Source organism: Poecilia latipinna, unplaced genomic scaffold, assembly GCF_001443285.1.
Source record: "Poecilia latipinna isolate Pla-1442-1.1 unplaced genomic scaffold, P_latipinna-1.0 Scaffold3680, whole genome shotgun sequence".
NCBI lineage: Eukaryota > Metazoa > Chordata > Actinopteri > Cyprinodontiformes > Poeciliidae > Poecilia > Poecilia latipinna.
In genome coordinates this window covers 1,353-21,899 of record NW_015116296.1, presented here as the reverse complement: position 1 = coordinate 21,899, position 20,547 = coordinate 1,353, and the positions used below count along the sequence as shown (strand labels likewise).

The 20,547-nt window shown below is 37.3% G+C and overlaps 1 protein-coding gene across 1 annotated transcript; it reads left to right on the top strand.

Annotated features, from left to right (window-relative positions):
* Positions 1 to 1,212: 1,212 nt before the first annotated feature.
* cyp1a (cytochrome P450, family 1, subfamily A) lies at positions 1,213 to 4,285 on the top strand. Its single transcript, XM_015024487.1, has 7 exons — positions 1,213 to 1,307; positions 1,596 to 2,466; positions 2,568 to 2,694; positions 2,792 to 2,881; positions 3,098 to 3,221; positions 3,338 to 3,424; positions 3,569 to 4,285. The coding sequence occupies exons 2-7, from the start codon at positions 1,627 to 1,629 to the stop codon at positions 3,864 to 3,866; spliced, it is 1,566 nt and encodes a 521-aa protein (XP_014879973.1). The 5' UTR covers positions 1,213 to 1,307; positions 1,596 to 1,626; the 3' UTR covers positions 3,867 to 4,285.
* The last annotated feature ends 16,262 nt before the right edge of the window (positions 4,286 to 20,547 follow it).

Below are 20,547 nucleotides of genomic sequence, written 5' to 3'. Positions count from 1 at the left end.
TCTGTCAGAACATGTAAACACAAACAACTGCAGATACCTGCGAGATTTTCCTCCCTTCTTGTCCAGCATTAACCCAACAGATCAGAAAAAACAACATGGGCAAAAATAATTAAATTCAATAAAAACAAAAGTGTAGCTGAGAACCAGCTTGGTGCTCTTAAAATGTGTTTTTATTTTTTTATTTTTTATTTTTTGTTTGTTTGTTTGTGGTTTTTTTTTTACCTTTAACACCTAGTGGATTTTTGTGTTTCGAAGTTGTAACGGTGCATTAGTTAAGCCACTCATTACGCAGCGCTTTATTTAAGTGTATGAACTCGTCCGGCCTTTCGCTCCGGCAGCAGCTCAGCCTGCTCCCCCTCCTTTTCTCTCACTCTGCCCAGCATCCTCCTCGAAGGGGAGGGGAAGGTTTGATCTCTGCGCTCTCACGCAACTGGTCAATCTTTAACTCCTGCGGAGTGCATACAGGTACAAGCACGCGATGGCATCTGTTTTTATCAGCACTGTGAAACCGTGCCTGGAAAAGGCTGGCATGGTCAGCAGTTCCGTTCTCACTTCCAAATCTGGAAGGTAAGGTGGCTGAAAGTTTACTTGATATCACAGTCACAAGGAAATAACCAATCTCAGTTGCTCCCAATTAAGTCCGCTTCATGCGAGAAATCCTTATAGTATCAAGAAGCTCCTTCACTGGGCATGAACTCGTCTGCGGTTATCCTGACAGACCGCACTCGCAGAAGGTCTCTGCGTCAGCAAATATCCTACCTGCACAGACCAAGCCGAAGTGCATTCAAGTGTATTAATCGTGCCACATATCCTGCATTAGAAAATGCCAAAAATGCTGCACAGAAAATACATAGCAGATACTGCAAAGTTTGAACCACCTGCAAAACAAGTGCATGATGACAGTGATTTGAACTGTCTTATCGCAGATCACACACTGATTTACAGCCAGTTCAGTGTCTCATGCGCACCTAAACTTGAAGAAAGCAGTGGGGCATTTGCAATGCACACGAATTGTGTAATGTACGGACCACACACAGACACACCCACCAACTTTTTTTTATTTTTATGTTCCAAACTTCATTCATGGCAGAGAATTAGAAAAGGAGAGCCGCCGAAATTTGGAGGAGGGGAGATGATGTCACACACAGCAGCCAATCAGATTGTGCAGCGCCCTATAAATTATAAGTCCACTCTCGGTTTTGAAGACATCAGCAACGTAAAGGACACCTTTGCTTCGCAAAACATTTGTGTGTTGTTTGATACACATCTCTGGAATTAGAGTTTTCTTTTTTGCCATTCAACAGAAGGTAAGGTGACTACCTGCATAAGTAATTTTTAAGATAGGAACAAAAATGATAGGATTCTATGATGCTTGACTACTTTAATTTAAATTAGTAGTACTGATATACTAGATGTCCAAGACATCTATGTACCATTGTGCATAATCTACAGGTGTGTACAGATCACCACTGTGCAGCAGAGTCAAACACGGTTCTCACTAACTTGAGATCTTGCTATGCAATCATTATGTTGCACAATACTGCTTTATTCTCTCTGTCAACACTGATCTAATGCCCCTCCTATTTAATTCACAGGTTGAGCAGAGAACAGAGAAACTTTGTCATCATGGCATTAATGATACTGCCATTCATCGGAGCACTCTCAGTGTCTGAGGGTCTGATAGCATTGGTGACAGTGTGTTTGGTGTACCTGACCCTTAAGCAGTTCCGCAGAGAGATCCCAGAGGGGCTTCGTCAACTCCCTGGCCCGAGCGCATTTCCTATCATAGGGAATCTGATAGAGCTGGGTAGCAAGCCTTACCTGAGTCTTACTGAAATGAGCAAACGCTTTGGAGATGTGTTCCAGATTCAGATCGGCATGCGTCCAGTTGTCGTTCTGAGTGGTTATGAAACAGTTAAACAGGCTCTCACCAAACAGGGGGACGACTTTGCCGGCAGGCCAGACCTGTACAGCTTCCGCTTCATCAATGATGGCAAGAGTCTGGCCTTCAGCACAGACCAAGCTGGCATTTGGCGGGCTCGCAGAAAGCTGGCCTACAGTGCACTGCGATCTTTTTCCTCCCTGAACGGAAAGCTCCCAGAATACTCCTGCGTGCTGGAAGAGCACATCTGCAAAGAGGCAGAACATTTGATCAAAGAACTCCAAGATGTCATGACAGTTGAAGGCAAATTTGAGCCTTTCCGCTACATAGTTGTTTCTGTTGCCAATGTCATCTGTGGCATGTGCTTTGGCCGTCGCTATGATCATCATGACCAGGAGCTGGTCGGCTTAGTAAACCTCGCTGAAGATTTTGTCAAGGTGACAGGCAGTGGCAACCCTGCAGACTTCATCCCTGCTCTGCAGCATCTTCCCAACAAATCAATGAAGAAGTTTGTCAACATCAACAACCGCTTCAACAACTTTGTTCAAAAGCTCGTCACTGAGCACTACGCCACCTTTGACAAGGTAATCTACTGCATAAGTTATAAAATATAATGTATCTCAGTCTTATTTTTACTTTTAAGACATAGTTTGTTTAATTAAATGGCCAAATCATTTATTTCTAGGACAACATCCGTGACATCACAGACTCCTTAATAGATCACTGTGAGGACCGGAAGTTGGATGAGAACTCCAACATCCAGATGTCAGATGAGAAAGTTGTCGGCATTGTCAATGATCTTTTTGGAGCTGGTAGGTTTTAATACATGCTGAGTGGTTGGATTGTATGCAATTGCAAGCATTATTTTACACAACATGGTGTTCCTCACTAATGTATTTCTTCTCCCAGGTTTTGACACCATCTCTACTGGTCTGTCATGGGCAGTGATGTACCTTGTGTCATATCCAGAAGTTGAGGAGAGGCTTTTTCAGGAAATCAGTAAGTTAGAGCTTTTTCCTTAAATATTTCTTCTTCTTTTTTTTTTGCCAATTTTATCTTGCCAGACAATAAATCTTACAAAAAAAAAAAAAACATTGGTATTTACAACTTTGCTCCAGACTCACACAACAGAATGTGATTTTTTTATTTATTAAGAAAACAACTCATGCAGTTTCCTTCCTGGATCGATATTTTACCAACTCTTCTCATTTTTAGAGGAGCAGATTGGTCTGGATCGTACTCCTACTCTCGCTGATAGAAACAACTTGCCTTTACTGGAATCTTTCATCCTGGAGCTCTTCCGTCATTCCTCATACCTGCCTTTCACAATCCCACACTGGTAAGATTTGCTTTTTTTCTACTTATTGTTTACAAGAGTTAGCTGTTAGCTGGCAGAGTATGTAATGAAGGCAAAAAAACAGGATTCTCAATGAGCTTGATCTTTGCATTTTTCAGCTCTACAAAAGATACATCTCTGAATGGCTACTTCATTCCCAAAGACACTTGTGTCTTTATCAACCAGTGGCAGATAAACCACGACCCGTAAGTTTCTTGATAGCTTTCACTATTCAATTTTGAAATCCAAAACAGTTGTGAAACCTTATATGACAAAGAAAACCACAATCCAAATAAATCAGGAATCAATAGTATCAAGTCTGAATTTCTTTTGACATTGTTGCCTTTCAGAAAGCTCTGGAAAGACCCCTCTTCATTCCTCCCAGACCGCTTCCTCAATGATGATGGCACAGAGGTCAACAAGCTAGAGGGAGAGAAGGTGCTCATTTTCGGCTTGGGAAGACGTCGGTGCATCGGCGAGGTTATCGCACGAAATGAAGTCTTCCTCTTCTTGGCAATTATCATCCAGAAGCTGCACTTTTACAAGTTACCTGGAGAGCCTGTGGACATGACCCCAGAATACGGCCTCACAATGAAACACAAACGCTGCTACCTGGGAGTTTCAATGAGAGCTAAGGATGACGAGTGAAACTATGCATTATTCAGAATGTAAGATTCTGAAGGTGGCCTGTGCTGACTGTGATATTATAGATTAAGCGTTACATTAAGTGTGATTGAAAGAAGTATTTTTCTAAGAATCGAGGGCACTGGATGACCTTTATCTATAGAGCTAATGGCATTGAGGCAGGTAAGAAAAGTTGTATGATGCAGACTCTAAGAGATGTCTACATTTGGGTTTATCACTTTGTAGTTTGAGGCTCTGCAAAGCAATATTTCTGCCCATTGTCTCTGCTTATAAATGAAGAACAAGAAGATGCATATTGCTGTGTTGTCCTGTAATCTAAAAGAATTCCAAGCAGAAGTGATTAAGGATACAATAGGAGTTGTTAAACGTCTTTTGGATGGAGAGTAAATTTTAGGCATTAATATGAAGGGCACTGCAATCTACACTGCAATCTACCAGAAGTCACTGTAGCAAACAGATATTACAGTATAATACCATTCCATTCAAGTTTGTAAGCTAATTATTTTCATTTCACTATACTGTAAATGCCAACCCTGAAGCTATATTTGTATCCCTAAATGTGATTGTGTGTGTGTGAGTGTGTGTGTGTGTGTGTGTGTGTGTGTGTGTGTGTGTGTCTATATTTTTATAGGTCATTTTTATAATTCAAGCATTTGTTAAATGCTTGAGGTGAACTACTTGTCTGTGCCAAAAAAATGATTAATCAGGGCAGTTCAAATGATTCTGGAAAAATATCTTAATGCTGTACAATTTTATATCTCTTATATATCATGCATTGTACAGAAAAGTAAAGGTTGGAATTATTTTGTCAACAGAAATAAAATAAAATGTTGTGTACAATGCAGTTGTCTGTTTCATTTTAGCAGACATTCACGGGAACCATTATGATCTAATAAGTGATGTATTAAAGATATGATTTCTCACGTGTTTTAAATCCATACACCTTCCATCAGGAAGCGGGGAGAAAATCACAACAAATCCACGTGGTTGGAACAGGAAGTGACGTAAACCCTCAACACTGCGTCACCTACATGAGCCTTTTTTCAAAATTTAGCTTCACGCTAGTGACGTATTTGAAAGTATAAATCTTTATGTTGCCAACTAATAATACAGAGGCTCGCCATTAAAACATGTCCGTTACTTATTTACAATAATCAACGAAAATAAAGGTAGTTAACCTCTATAATTAAAAAAGCCGTTAACCTGCGGTCTAGCAGCCTCTTAGCTAGTAGTTCCGCATCCGCATCGTACGTCTTCTCGGCCGCCATGTTGTGAGTGTCACCTTTTGTTACAATCAAGCTGTGTAATATTAATTTTAAATGTATTTTTAGTTGAACCACTTTTAGTGTGCAGTCTTTTATGATACAGACAGAAACATTAGAGAGTACATAGTTAAATAAATAAAGTATGTCATTTCATTACTTAAATTTACATTTGATCCATCTACTTAAACAATACTTTGTAAGCCTTTGAACAATTATTTTAAAACACTTGATTATTTAAAAAAATAGGCATATCTGTGTATGTATTGTAAGCTACTTTTTGTAGTGAAGACCCCAGAAAGTAATAATTTGTATTGTTTGAAGCAATTAAATAGGTCATATTAAAGGAAAGTGTAAAATATCCCATAATCTTGTCTATTGGCTATTTTACAAATTCAGAGAAAATTAACAAAATAAATGAAGAATTTCAGCTCTTGCAGTTTAGATGCAATTGGCGTGTGTGAAATATATGCTATATTACAACTGGTTATTTATTTTTTTTTTTTCCCCCAACAGGTCCTGCAATATTATTTATTAATTATTAATATTACAAGTAGCTATTGGTTAAAGCAATGACAGCCTACTACATATTGCAAATCCTTCTTTGTAGAACATAATTATAATGTCTGGCATACAATAGAAAATGTATTAAATGCTTAAAACATTCTGCGAAGTTTCTTTTTCAACCTACAAAGAGGATGAAGATACTAAGTGGACGAGCCCCATATTAGCACTAATCCGTGCGGTTTTGTTATCTGTCTAATGCTGCTTTCTATCAGAAGTTGGATTTTTGAAGTTCCAAGTCAGAAATACAACAATGAGACCTGAAGGTGGAAATATGAGTGTTAAAGGCAAATGTTGCAGCTCCAAGCTCATTTTCTAGTAAGGTAAGTAAGTAAAAACAGCTACTCTCTAAAGCCTGCATGCCCCTCTCAAAATGCCATGTTTTTGTGGCATAGAAAAGTGACACCATGATACATTTTTTTCAAATATTTTCTACCTTTAATCTAACATATATCCTTTACAATTCAACAAAAAACAAGTAAATCTGTTAGGGGGAAAATATATAACAGCTACAAAAACCTATGTGTCTTTCTTCACTCACTATCAGTGTACAATCTTCCATTGATTTCACCCCCTAAAAGGTCATGACTTGTAGCATCTTGGAAAATTATTTATACCACATCAGTTGTCTCATTACCTGGGATTTTCTGTGGGAGAAAAAGACACATGATTTTCAAAACTTTTTCTAGTGAAAATCTGAAAAGTGTTGCATGCATTTGTTTTCTTAGCACTTTTGTTAAATTTCTCTTTTCACTTTCGAAGGCCTGTTGTGGCAAATCTCTACCTGCTTTGCTTGTCTACAGACACAGTTTTTTGCCCGTTTTTGCAAGATAGCTCAGGTTGACCCATCTTGATTCAAGACCTCTGTGAAAATCTATTTGGTCAAAACTAATCTTTACACTTTCCAAAAGAGCAATATATTATCTTCACTTGCAGATTTAAGTTGACTGTGCTAATGATCTTATTAGTATAGCCAATGTTTAATACTTTGAAGAAAAGGGAAGGGAAAGAACTTAATGAACTGATAAAATGTCATTTTATTGCTGTAAAGGAAAACTGAGGTATTTGTCTAACAAAGTTTACCCTTGTGATATCAGCTTCTGCTTTAGTCTAAATAAATGAGCGACAATGTAACAGGAATGCAGTTCAACAGTGGCCCTAGCCAAAACATGCTGCCATTGTGTAATTGTTTATATTGAACTTTGCATGGTGATGGGTCTTTACTGGTGCTCTGCAATGACACTTCATTTAGTTGTTTGTCATGTTAAGTTGTAGCTTCACACCAGCTTCACAAAATGGTCAGCTACCAACTAAGGATACACAATGGTAGATTTTAATCATAAAATGTTTCACTTTTTTCAAAGAGAATTTATGCCATCGTGTAACATTTCTTTTTACACCACGACTGGGTTTGAGTTATTGAAAAGAAAATCTAATGGCCATCCAGAGTGTTCATGTAACTGTAAAAAATAATAAGTATCATTGAACCTTCCTGATTAAATCAGCTCGGAACAGTATTTCCTGTAGTCAACATCAACCAGCAGGAAGTCTGCTTGGACCGCTCCATGTTAAAGGTGGTTCGCTTTGGCATTCCCCCATCACCAAACAATAGATGAATAACAGCAGCTAAAGCACATTGTGTGATTTTCTGTAACACCGTTGCAAAATAAATCTTTTGTGTACTATAATTAAAACTTACACAACATGACATAAGTTTTTTTTCCCCCCCTCTTTTTTCATTTAATGACAAAGCCATTTTGTGTTTGTAAGTGTATGTGTGTATTATCACTGTGGTTCATATTGAGAAATATGAGCTTGGGACTGAACAATGACCTCCCCATCATAAGATTCCCATAGCGTGCTAAAGGCTTGTACCACAGTTCCTCTTTACAATATGTGTGTGACTAAAATCAATAAACATTCCCCCTCCTTCTCAGTGTCTGCTCCTAAAGCCTGGCTTTCATGCCTCCGTGCCCTCCTGTCCTCTCTCTCCCTATCTCTCTGCCCTCACTCGCTGTTGGCTCGCACAGGAAACCAACACCCCCTCCCCAACAGGAAGCCACGTTGTCCCAGTGTGCTCGGAAGGCCAAACTGATATCAATTGTGGAAGCAATGTTTACCTTTTGAGTTTTTATTTAATCTCTTGCTCTCAGGCCAGTGGCCAGGGAGCTAATGCCCAAATTGCATGGGGCCAAAGTGCTGAGTGGCTTGGGCAGGGCCGGTCCTTTCACACGCAATGCCATGCTCCCAAGAAGTACCCTTCACAAAGAAGGGAAAATAGGGTGGGCTGTTGCTTGTACAACATCACAGATTCCAGGAATGGTTTCTAAATATCAGCCATTGATCTCTTTGAGGGAATGGAATGGGGCTTTGGAGACTGGCTGCTTTTTTGGATAATCCAAAGGCCCATTGAAGCAGAAGCAAATTCCATCAGACTGTCAAGAACTACTGCTTTGGTTGGGCAGACTGGAAACTGTGCTTACAAAGTGTGCTTTCATAACCACCATAATGGCTTGATCTATGAAATTATCAGGGTTGGAGTTTTGTCACCTATTCAGGACTTGTTGAGTTCATGCAACTTTGCAGATTCATTGTTTAAAGTTCACAGTTGGATTACAGAAACATTCTTCCTCTGTTAAATAAATTGCAAGAATTTAATATTGGATTTTATACATCAAATACATATTGGAAAGGCATTGGAGGTCATCGGATTCATGTTTCTGTTTGCATTTTGGGGGCTGCATGGTGAAGGAATTGTTAGCACTGTTGCAATTGTGGGAAGAAAGTCCTGGGTATGAATCCCAGTCTGGAGTCTTTCAGCATTTGAATGTTCTCACTGTGCATTTATCAGTTCTCTCCTGGTACTCCAGATTTCTACCCACTGTGCACATTTCTAATTGTAATTTTTTTTTTTTTTATGTTTCAAAATGTTGAAATATTGTAAAAATAAATGTTAAAACTTCAACATTTTAACAAAATTATTAACATTTGTTGAAATTAACATTTGCAAAGCTAATTGGTGTATTGAATGAATCCATTTTTGCCTGCTCAGCTTTAGTGGGCTTGCAGTAAGCCCACACTGTCGTTCCCATCACTTTTTTTCTGCATCTACTAGATACAGAAAAAGGTTTTGGTCATTTTGCACAGTAAAATATTGTAATTAACAAATAAATAATGGCATTCTAGTTTCTAAAGCTCCATTGGTGAAAAGTTTCTATACAATTTTAATGTTCAAAATAAATCTATTTTTGTGATATTGTATGTCATGGTCAGAATAGATGCTACAAATGTTGAACTACTGGGAATATGTAAGATGAATAAAAGATTATGAAGACCATGATTTATGACAAGTGTTATTTGTAGTGCCTTGTCACAGATGGAGTTAAAGCAAGTCTGTTATTTTTACAATTATGAGTTCTGCAGCAAAATTTCATCATAACCCCTCTGTGCTTGTCCAAATTTGTGGTGGGAAGGTTGTTTGAAGTAAAATCAGTGTCTGCCTACTGTACCTGTTATTCATTAGCCTGTTTAACTTGGATCTCTGCCCAGTCCATTCAGATTTTGATTCACAGCATGACAAAACACTTCCTTGTAAATAAAGACATAGCTGGTTTGTGGTAAATGGGACGCTAGGTTCTGTCCTGTTCACACACAGGTGAATTCACTGACCTACGGTGGCTTTAAGGACATGTTGATCAAGTGTCACTTTGCTTGCTTCTTTTGATTGATCATGTTTAATCACATGCATCAAAACTTTTCATTGTGTTAAATGTGAAAATAGGTGCATGGCTTTGTTTTTAGCATTTCTTGAGTATTTGTGCAAATGCTTTTTTTTATGTTGACATACCTACTCAGTGCTAAATGATTTAGAATGTTGTTGTGGAAAATAATAATAAAAAAAAAACAAGAAATGTAGTTGGTTAGAAGTAAACTCAAAGTTTGCTAACAGGATTGTATTAACAGTGTACAACAACTTAGTTTCCCAGTATCTTGCGTGAGAGAGCCCGAAGTACATGTCACATTGACAGTAGCGTGCGACTGTGCCTTTCTGTCTCCTGGTTAGCGTGAGAGCTGAGATGATTGGAGTTGAAGGCCAGGTTTTTCCAGTTTTTCTTTTTTCTCTCTCTCTTGGATCATTTTGTTTTTTTGTTTTGTGCTTACGTTTATGTAAACTTTATTGAGTGTCAGCTACTGCATGCTCAGCGTGTGAGCTGTAAAATGCTTTCTGAAACATACTCTCCTGTTTCTAGGAGAGTATGAATAGTTGGCGGTCATAGTCAGTGTAAGATTTCAATGCAGAATACAAAATGTGTTGTATAATATTGTCTTACAGTCATATTCAGTAAATCAGAGTATGAGTTCAGGTAAGGTCTTTTTGACAGATTAAAAGTACCTTTTGAAAATAACATTTAAACATACTTTCTATTAAGCCCACATTTCTGTAATGCATATGCTGTGGACTGGTGTAATTTTCTAATTTTAAATATCATGTTTTCATGACCTGTAGATAAAAATATAATTTAATTAACAAAAATAAGAGGTTCTAGACATTCATCTATGTCTAATTCATCTGAATAGTGTGCTTCATATCTTTATAAAGTTCCTGAAATAAAGTGGCTTTTGGGTAATAGTTTAATTTATTCAATCAGTATATAAATATTGGGTCATTTGTAGAAAAAAAGTATTGGTTTTATAATTAAACTTTATAGAATTATTTCAGTTCAGAGCTGATTGTGATGTGATCTGTGATAAAAGATGAAATGTACAGAAGTATTTTTATATTTAAAATGGAAAATATGAAGGTGCATTTTTACCATAGTTGAGCTATCTGCCTATGTAGAGTTCTAGTCAGCTGCATTGAATTTGTCTGTATTTCAACCAATAACAAACTGTCTGTGTATATTTTCTTCAGCCAGCTGACTGGGAAAATACAAAAACAGGTAGGGAAGGGGCAGTGCTATGCTCCACACATTGGAAGAAAACCTGTCACGTTAGCACTGTCAGTGTATGACGAAAACCTTTCATACGGTTAACCGGCCCATCCCTAATCAAGACTATTACAAACTTGCATTATGTTTGCAACTTTTGATGATATAACTTCCATGTGTTTACCAGAAGGTGTGTTGGCCTTTTGGACAGACTGCTTATTTTGGATGAACACGATTTTTCCACTGTGTACTCCTGTCCGAAGCCGAAACAACTCTGGCCAAGAGGACAGTCTGGTTATGTAAGAACCCTGTTTTGACAAGCACAGGAGGGAAGGACAGCTCCAGCTATTGTTTAACGGTGAAATCTGCACAACATTTTTGGGGGCACCTGATGCGTGGCACTATATAAGCTCCTAATTCTGTAGAAGAAGGGAATGAAAGTGTGTGTTTCAGTTGAACATAAGTGAAGAGAAAAAGTTAAATACAGAGGTTTCTTTTGCATGTACAACTGACTAATAGTTATTGTTTAATCACTGAGCTTTGTAGAGGATTTGCTGTGTTGTTGACTAGGTTTTCCAACTTGTTCATCTGTTTTTCAGCTCCAGAGTAGTCCTCAGTTCAAAGAAATGTGTCTTCAAATAATATTTGTAAAACTAAGAGGCTTATTTTGCTCTGCATCCACCTGTATGTTTGGTGCTTCTCAAACAGAGAGGCTTAACTGAGTTAAATGTGTTGGAGAACAAGAATGTGATTATCAAATTCCGAATGAGAATGAATCGTCATCCTTAATCCTGGGACAGCAATCACATTAAAGTGTGACAATATGAGATGGCTCCTTGCAAAGGTATTCTTTTTCCCACATATTATCACATTGAAACCAAAAATATGTGAAGCTTGAATTGGGATTTCATACGATAAACCAAAAGGTAGTGCACAATTAATTAAAAGGTGCGGTGTGCTATTATTTTTTTAGCAATTTTAACTTCGATTCCCCCAAATCAAATTCAGTGCACCCTCCAAGAGACACCTAATTTTCAATATACATTAATTTGTATGTATAGCTGTTGAGTGAAGCCCTGAGTTGACTTTTAAAAATATATATTTTTAAAGAAATAAGATCATATAAACCAAGCAACAAATCAGGGAGTGCTTTTGAGAAAGTTATGGAGTCTTTTAGACTTGCAGTGAAGATCGGCAAAAGAAAGAGTCTATAAATGTGGAAAACTGGAAGAGACAAACCTCAGCATGTTTCAAGTAAATGCAATTAAATGTTGACTGTCACTTTTAGATTAGAATTTGTGATGCATAAGAAAAGATACATTTTCTTTTCACTTTACTATATTCTACTTTGTGTATCACATAAAATCCCAAAAAATATATTAAAGTTTGTGGTTGTAACATGACAAAATGTGAAAAAAAAGTTCAAAGGGTATTACTATCTTTGCAAGACACTGAAAGCATAAATACTTTTGTTTAGTCATTTTACTTTAGCTTTGAAGTTGATAGAGTGTGTTTCTGTTTCCCATGAGAGTTGCATCATCGTGTGCAATAGAATTGTAGGTGAAAGTGTGAAGTACTGGTTTACAATCTGATGTTTTAATTATTAGATAATGAGAAGAAGTAATAACTCTAGCTTTTCATTCTCTGTAGTGCAGTATTTGACAAGCCTCTTTAAAGCATTCAGAGTGTGAGAAATGGTTCATATCTCTGGGACATATCCCTGTGAAAGCATTGTATTCCTGGTTACTGTTTATCATGGCCCGATTACTGATCTCCCACGTTCCATCTTGTGTAAGCTAAAAGAAACGATGACCTGCCCCCTGCTATTCAAATTCATTCCAGGATTCTTACGTAAGTGGCTAATACAACATACACGTAACATAAATGTTACAGAAACACAAACCCCCAGAGTTCAGGTTATGAGAGGTTTCATGATTATCACCTTGCAGGACCTGAAGCAGGAAAACCACTTACAGTAATACAGGAAAGGCTGATTTATGTGGCCTGTAAGCGTGTAATTCTTACACCAGAGATAACTTCAAAAGTCATCATTTTGTAGAGCAGTGTTTACAGTTCCAAACTCTGAAAACACATGGAATAATGATGAGAAACAAACTTATTATGCGAACTTCTGTTTTCTTTTGCTGGTTTGCATTCAGATGTGGAGCAGTTCAGGTTGTAATCTGTTGTTTTAATTAGTTTTTTGTTTCAGAAAACTGATCTTCACTTTAATGTTTAAAAAGCTGTTGGTGTGTCATCTTTGAAATAGATTATGTTGGCTTTCTTGAGAGATTTATTACAGATATCCTTAAAGTCATCACTATAACGGAAACCTCATAAACAGGACATCCTAAACTTTGTCTGCACTCACAGCAGCACTGCAGATTTGCAAACACTGAAGCATCTCTTTCCCCTCTATAAACATAATTGCAGATAACAGCTGTCAAAATTTTCAAGAAATCAAACAATTGGATTTATTGAAATTCAAATAGTCTTTTCATCTTAAAGTCCAAAAGGGACCTTTTTGGCTTTTTTGGTAATTTTCACATAACAAATAGAGTTGGTTCAGCTCTGTGCTGCTGTCCGCAGAAGATAACTTCTATAGATAACCATATCAGCTGAATGATAGCAGCGTTCGTGGAAAGAATGGATGAGCTATGGCCAAACCCCATATATACACGTGCCACCACAGCTTTGTGACTTTGCGTCTGCTCAGGGACATATTAACACTTTGACCTCTTATTCTGAGAAAATGTAACAGATGCTGTACATACCAGGCCTTTTCACTGGAGTTATGTGTAGCAAAAAGCTGAATTCAAGTGGGGCACAAAATCACTTTCAGTCGGCCCTGACAGTTATAAGAACTCTGGAGCTCATTACCTTTTTTTTTTTTGTCGTGCTTGCTGGGAAAATTCTCTAAAGTGATGTAAAATCCAGATGTTGTGAAGCAGACGAGTCAAAATCATGTTTCTAATCTCTTATCATACATTGGTTTGATAAACCCTGATCTTCACCCTTTGTCCCCTTGTCAGACCAAAGGAAATTTAGCTTTTCGTTTGCATATTAAGGCCCCAAAGTCAAGAGAAAAAGTTAACCAATTTTTCATGGAGGTGTTTGGCAGTGTAATACTTCTGTTTTGCACACGTGGTAGCAGGTTAACTTTAATGATCAACTTTAATGCACACATTAAAGAATTCACCCTCTGAAAAAAGTTCAAGTTTTGGTTCATTTAACGAACAAGGGAGATAATCGGTGGCTGATTTCTATCTCTGACTGACTCAGCAGTGCATCACCACTGAAGAAGTACCTGAAGAATATTTTGCTGCTGACTCCCACCGCCTCTGAACCTAATCAGTTTGAAAACATGTGCTTAGATCTCAGTGGAGCTTTGCATGTAAAGTGGCCCAAGGATTTCACAGAACTAAAATTGTTTACAAGGAGAAGGAATGACACTTCACACTTTCATATTTTTTTTCTATAAAATTATGTGATTAAGGTGCAACAGCGGTGCTCAGTGGAAACACTCGTCTACCGCTTGACAGATAGCTGCCAAGTGGAGCTTTATTTTCTTTCCATGCAGACAGATCTGCTTCCCAGGGCTGTCATCATAATCCCCATCCTCCGCACTCTGTAATTATAGTGCCACCATACAGCCTTACATAAACAGCACCTCCAAAGGAGGAACAAGCTGCAACGCTCTTGTCCTGCAATCTTTGCCAGTAAACAGATAAATCAACAATGCGAGAATGTAGAAAGAAAAACAGTGCCCAGCTGTTGGTTCCGTAGACATAACTCAGTGACATGGGGATTTGGCAAGTCTTTTTCAAATGCCATTGTTTATTGTAGAAGTCTGTAAGTTTAGATCTGCTATTATCTAGTTTGACTTAAGTGAAACTGGAGCACGAATAGGCCAGACAGCAGCTTGCATTGTGATCAAGTCAAATGTATCTGGTTTCTGTGATTTTATATAAACAGTCAAAGAAAACAGCTGCTATATGTTGGTCTGTATTTACTGTGTTTTTAAATATTCAACTCTTCTAGTGAAAAAAATTCATGAAGTTTGTAACTGGTAGTTGTTTTGTGCACACCATACCAATATTAGGCTGTTGCACCAATTTACTGGCACCCAGTCTCTCTCTCCAAACTCCAAGTCTCACTAGTGGCTCTAGTGGCTCTCTGTCCCCTTTGCTCGTCATGCTTCAGGAACTGTTTCGAGCTCAGTTTATTTTAGAGTTTCTGCTTACTCACTGTCACCTGGTTGAGATACTTGACTGTTGAGATTTGTTTCTCACAGCATCGAAAGCGGATGCGTGCATGTGTGTGAAAGGGAGGAGATGGCATGTGTTTGTGGGGGTAGTTTTTGTAGCGGCAAAGTGTTTGAAAAGTAGTTAGTGCATCTTAGTGCAACTCCTATTTCCTCTGAGTTTGGCAATCAAATCAGCACTTTGCATGACAACAAGTGGCTGACATTCCCGCGCTTATCACTCACACGGGGATCCGCATGTTCCACATTTCTGAAACACATTATCAGACTTTGTGCAGGACCAATAAAAATAATAGCAGAGGAGCATAGATAAGCAGCAGTATTAGCTGAGACCCAACTTCATTGTTTTATGTTTTGATTGATTTGTGTGTTAGTCTAAGCATGTTGAGTTGCATGTCTTGTAACTGTTGGCACTGTTGTGGGACGAGGTGTAAATTTGTGTACACCCATGAAGCCGCCAAATTTCCAGAAATCACCCTAGAGATATGAAGGCAGCCATAGGAGAATAAACTGCCTCCCTGCAGTTTTATTTATCAAAGAGACTCTGAGCCAAGCCCAACTGCTCTCCCAGTTTGACTTCCATTACCCTCCGTATGTGCCACAGGCAATATATAGCTAAAGATTAGCAATAGCACTGGAAAGATTTACTCTCACTTCAGTTTTTATCTAAATTTACATTATGTTAACACAGTATTTCAAATTTACACAACAAAAGACAACTGATAGTGTATAGTTGTGCTACAATTCTGACAGACACAAAAAACTCAAGTGACTTTCAGCATAAGGTCAAACTAACTCAGACCCCTCTACTATGTGTTGTTTGGATAGCCATCTTTCTATGAACAGCACCAAACAAAGCCTAAAGTTTTTCATGGGATTTAAACTTTAGATTTCTGTTTCGGTATTGATGTAGTTGAACTGTCAAGGGTTTATGTTTTTCTGGTGGGCTAATTAATTATTCTGGTTAGGTAAAGGTGAAATTTTAAAAAGTGACATCTTTTAATTGACATTTTCATCATACAACTCACTTTAATATCCATATAATCAGTTGACAGATGTCTGAATCTAATGCTTTACGACCCTACCCATTGCTGTGCATACACTTTGTCTATATGCACAAAAGACATTTGGCCAATTATTGAAATATTGGTGCTTTAAAAACACTATTTCTAAGTGACAAATGACATCTGTTAATCATATATTTACAGACTGGTTGATGGAGCAGATAGCCCTACTAATTGACTGAATAATTTTGGTGTAACTCTGCAAAGAGCAGAAAAACATAAAAGGATAATATTAATTTTAATAAGGACTTAAAATGACTATTATGACAAAATCTTTTATAAGCATAAAATAATGTGTGTGTAGCTTATTGTTGCTGAAGTCTGTGCATTCTAATACCAATAAATAAAAGTTACGTGAAACTTTAGAAGTTTAATCATATCAAAATAATGTAGCAGAAATAAGAATAGTTGTTAGTTTTCTGTTTTGAATGACAGAAATAATATTATACATTTTTATTGCAAACCTTTGTGTATACTGTGGCTTTTTTTTTTTCCAACACTCCCATAGAGTGTGAATTTCATTGTGGCCCTAGAAGATTATCTAAAAAAAGTATTTTTCAAATTTATAGATAGTCTGCATGTCCATATTGTCATCTGATAATTATTGATAGCTTTTTTAGAGTTGTTAAAAATTAAAGAGGTTAATAAATAAGGGCTTTTTTCAACTAATTTAAATGCGCAGGATACGTTTTGTATTTTAGGACTTGCACTTCAAACTAAACTTGCTGTTGTGGAGGTGTTAATGATCTAAACTTGGTTTCCTGATTCAGATTTTGTTCATCATGTGTCACATTGACAGCCACATGACATTTTATAAGTGTGATGCAGGAAATGCTTCTTAACTGTAATTTCTCTCTCTGCCAATAATTGCTTTCTTTTCCTCTTCAAGGTTGAGTTGTAACAATTCCTTTTAGGGAATTTCTCATCATTCCATATTTACTTACCTTCTATTTGTTGTTCAAACTGGTACATTGGATTTGATGGGTTCTGTATCCCCTGTTTTGAATCAGTTTACTAAGAATTTCTTTCTGAATGTTTTTGTAAGAAAGCCCAAAACAAAAGGATAGTTCATGGAAGTCTGTTCAGTATGTTGGATGATCACAGCTCTTGAATACTGACGTTTGTCAAAAGTCCTCCACTTGTGTTAAAAGCTGACAAATGTCCTTTTCAGATACACTTTATTTTTTTACATTTTGTCACGTTTCAAACACAAACTTCAGTGTTTTTGTCAGAGTTATCTTTAATAGTGTCAGAAATAGTGTTGAACTGAAGAGGAAGAATTAAATCGGCGACCAGGTAAGAGGGAAAAAAGGTTCTCTGTACGGACAGAACCACAGCTCCACAACGGAAACTGAGAACTCAAATGGGCTCAGCGGAGCGACCAGGAAGCAAACAACAACAGAGGAACCAACAAGCATAGGAAGAACAGTACTAAGTTGAAATCCACAGCCCTAATGGGAAAATTGCTATTAGTTTTCCTTGAGACACCATGGAGATACAACAACCATGTGAAAGAAGGTGTTTGATCAGTTGAGACCAAAATGTAACTTTATGGCTTACATGCAGAATTCTGGATGTATGGGAACACTGTCCATCACCGTGACCCTACCATACCCATGGTGTATGATGTTGGGGGGATACTTCTCTTCAGTGGGGACAAGAAAATTAGTCAGAGTTAATTGGAAGATGAATGTAACTCAATATGGGCCAATCCTGGAAGAAGTCCTGGAAGAAGACCTGCTAGAGGTTGCAAAAGACGAGAAAGGTGGAGAGTGACCTTTAGCATACCTTCATAGATAAAACATATTTATCATATTTATATGATATTTATCTATTTAACATATTTATCTTAAAATGGCCAAGTCAAAGTCTAGGCCTAATCTAATACAATCTGTGACAAGAGTAGAACATTGCTATTTAGATGCTCTCCATCAACTCAGACTGAGCTTGATTTTGCAAAAAGGAATGCTAAAAGATTTCAGTCTCATCTGTACAAAACTGGTAGAAACATACCTTAGAAGACGTACAGCTGTCATTAAGGCCAGAGAGTTTTTTTTTACTGTGTATTGGCTCATATGGGGAATAAATGCAAATGTACCAGAAATACACCTCACGGTTGTCTGCCACTTTCTATCAGTCTGTCATAATAAAAATCTCAATAAAATATAGTGATACATTTGTGGTTGTAATACTGCAAAAATGTGGAACTGCACTTCAGTGAGTGACTGGAAGCCATGCCTCTCTACAACTCCTTTATGTTTTGGTCCCTCCAAATCTCTCACCATAGGATCTTTGTATGCAGGTGCAGGTGTTCAGGAATGTAGGATGTTTCTCATTTTTTGTCACGCCAACCCTTGCTGTGTGTTATGACTGACACAACCGCTAATGTGGGGGGTCCAGACCAGTGCAACCCAGTCCCAGTGCAAATCACTGGGGATTGGTCAGAAATCATGTGATGGTGCATGTGAACTCAGGGTCTACTGGGAATGGACGTCTCACTCTGAGCACCTCATGTTTGCCATGTTTTGTAAAGACTGCCTGTCTTCTTTTTGTTTTGTTTTGTTTCACAGTAGGATTGTTAGAGGTAGGTAGTTTGTTGTTGAATTCAATTAAAAGTAAAAACAACACAAAAAATTATGAAATGTCAAGTTCTGTTATTTATAGAGACAATATTTGAACCATGTATTTTTCCAAATGATGTTTTTTTTAATATGATTAATTATTTAAAGCCTGGCCACTGTGGTGGTTATAGTGACCTTTTATAGTTATGCAATGAAATGAATTGGGAAATTTTGAAATTTGAGTCTGGAAAAGTATGGACATCTTGAATGAAAACAGTCTTTCATTGTAATAAGGCCTTCTGAATGAGAATAAAGTTGGTTATTTACCACTAACAGTTCCTAACGGAATATGTGTCAGTTTTGTTTGTGTTTTTAATTTTCTCGTGTTTTTAATGTTATATATGTGTTAGGGATTCAATTCTGACCTTCGATGCGATTTTTTTGGTGCAACGCTATTTCATAAACATCTTCAAAGACTAAAGCAGTGCAGCTTCAGTTTTTTTTTTTCTTTCCTTCACCTTTTCTAGAGTTTGTCTTATTTAGGATCACAGAACAGAAACTCAGTGGATCACTTAACATGCAGGTTTGTCTCAGACTTTCTATCAATTTGTCACTGTGATATGGTGCTTCTCAAATGTACATCCGAAACTATTGAGGGCTCAGATCAAGTTGAACTTAGCACTGCTCTGCCAGGATCAAAGGTAAAATCAAAGGGTGTGTCACTATTTCTGTTACTGTCATCAATCATCAATTGCTTCTTCATTCAATTAAATTTAAAATAAGGAGAGATGTAATAATTTGATAACATTCTCCTAATAATCCCTTGAATGTACAAGCAGTAACATGTAGCTATGAAAATATATTTTAAAAAATGTTGGTATTGATATGTTTCTGTGTTTCAAAGGAAACTTACCTGGAGTTTTCACTTTTAACTGCATAAAAGAAGTAGTGCATGTTTTTAGAAAAATTAATTGTTCTTTATTATTAGGTTTTACAGGGAAGCCAGTTTATGTTTTGCACGTCTATTGTTGAATTTCGGAGTTAAATGTTTTAGAAGCCCATTCACTGTTAAACTAGCATTTAGTGATTATTAAAAAGGTTTGGTTTGAACAAATTTACTTCAGATTTCATGTTAAAATATTAATAATAAACATTACAGTATAAGTAAACATGCCAACTAGGACCTTGCTGATGAAGCTTTTACAAAGGTTTTTGTTAATCTTCATGAGTGTCTTTTTTTTTTTTTTGTTAATGTTTCCTTAAGTACTTTGTTCAGGTTTAAGCAGTTATGTTTTAACTCAGCATGTCATTATAGTTATATGAGACACAAAGTAATTTTACTTATCAGCAACAAAAACCAGCTATGTGTAACTTATGCTCAAAACAAATAGACATACTATGATGGCATCGGATATTAGAGAACATTAGGGACCAAAGTGCATCATGAAAACCAAGGAACCCAGTCAAAAGACCAAGGATACAGTTAAAGGGAACTTTAAAGCAGGGTTAGATTGTTAAACATCAACATCCTGCTTTGGGGATGCGGTTTTTCAACAGAAACACTGAAGCCAGTCGGGATTGATGGGAGGAAGGACTAAGCTCTTAACAGAGCAATCCTGTTAGAGACTGAATAGTTTTCAGATTGCATTTAAGCCTTATTGAAATTTTCTTCATTTTAACAGTTTGTGTTGTTCATTGGTGTAAATTCCCACTTAAATGCACCACAGTTTGCAGTTGGTAACGTGACAAAACATGAAAGAGTATGGATTGTTTACCTTGGCGCGTACCAGGTCAAACAGATTATGTACACAGAATAGAAATAAGGAAATCCGTTATTGGTTGGGGATTTTGACTGTTCCAGTCTTGTATAACTTGTTTGTCTCTTAGCATCTTTTTCACTTTGGCAGTCTGTTTGTCTCCTTTTTTGTACGAATTAACTGTGATTACACAGATGAAGAAAAGTTCAAGCTATAGCCCACAAGAGCAAAAACAAAAACATGTACAAGCGGTGTGTGTTCCCAAGACAGGTCAGTCAACCAAA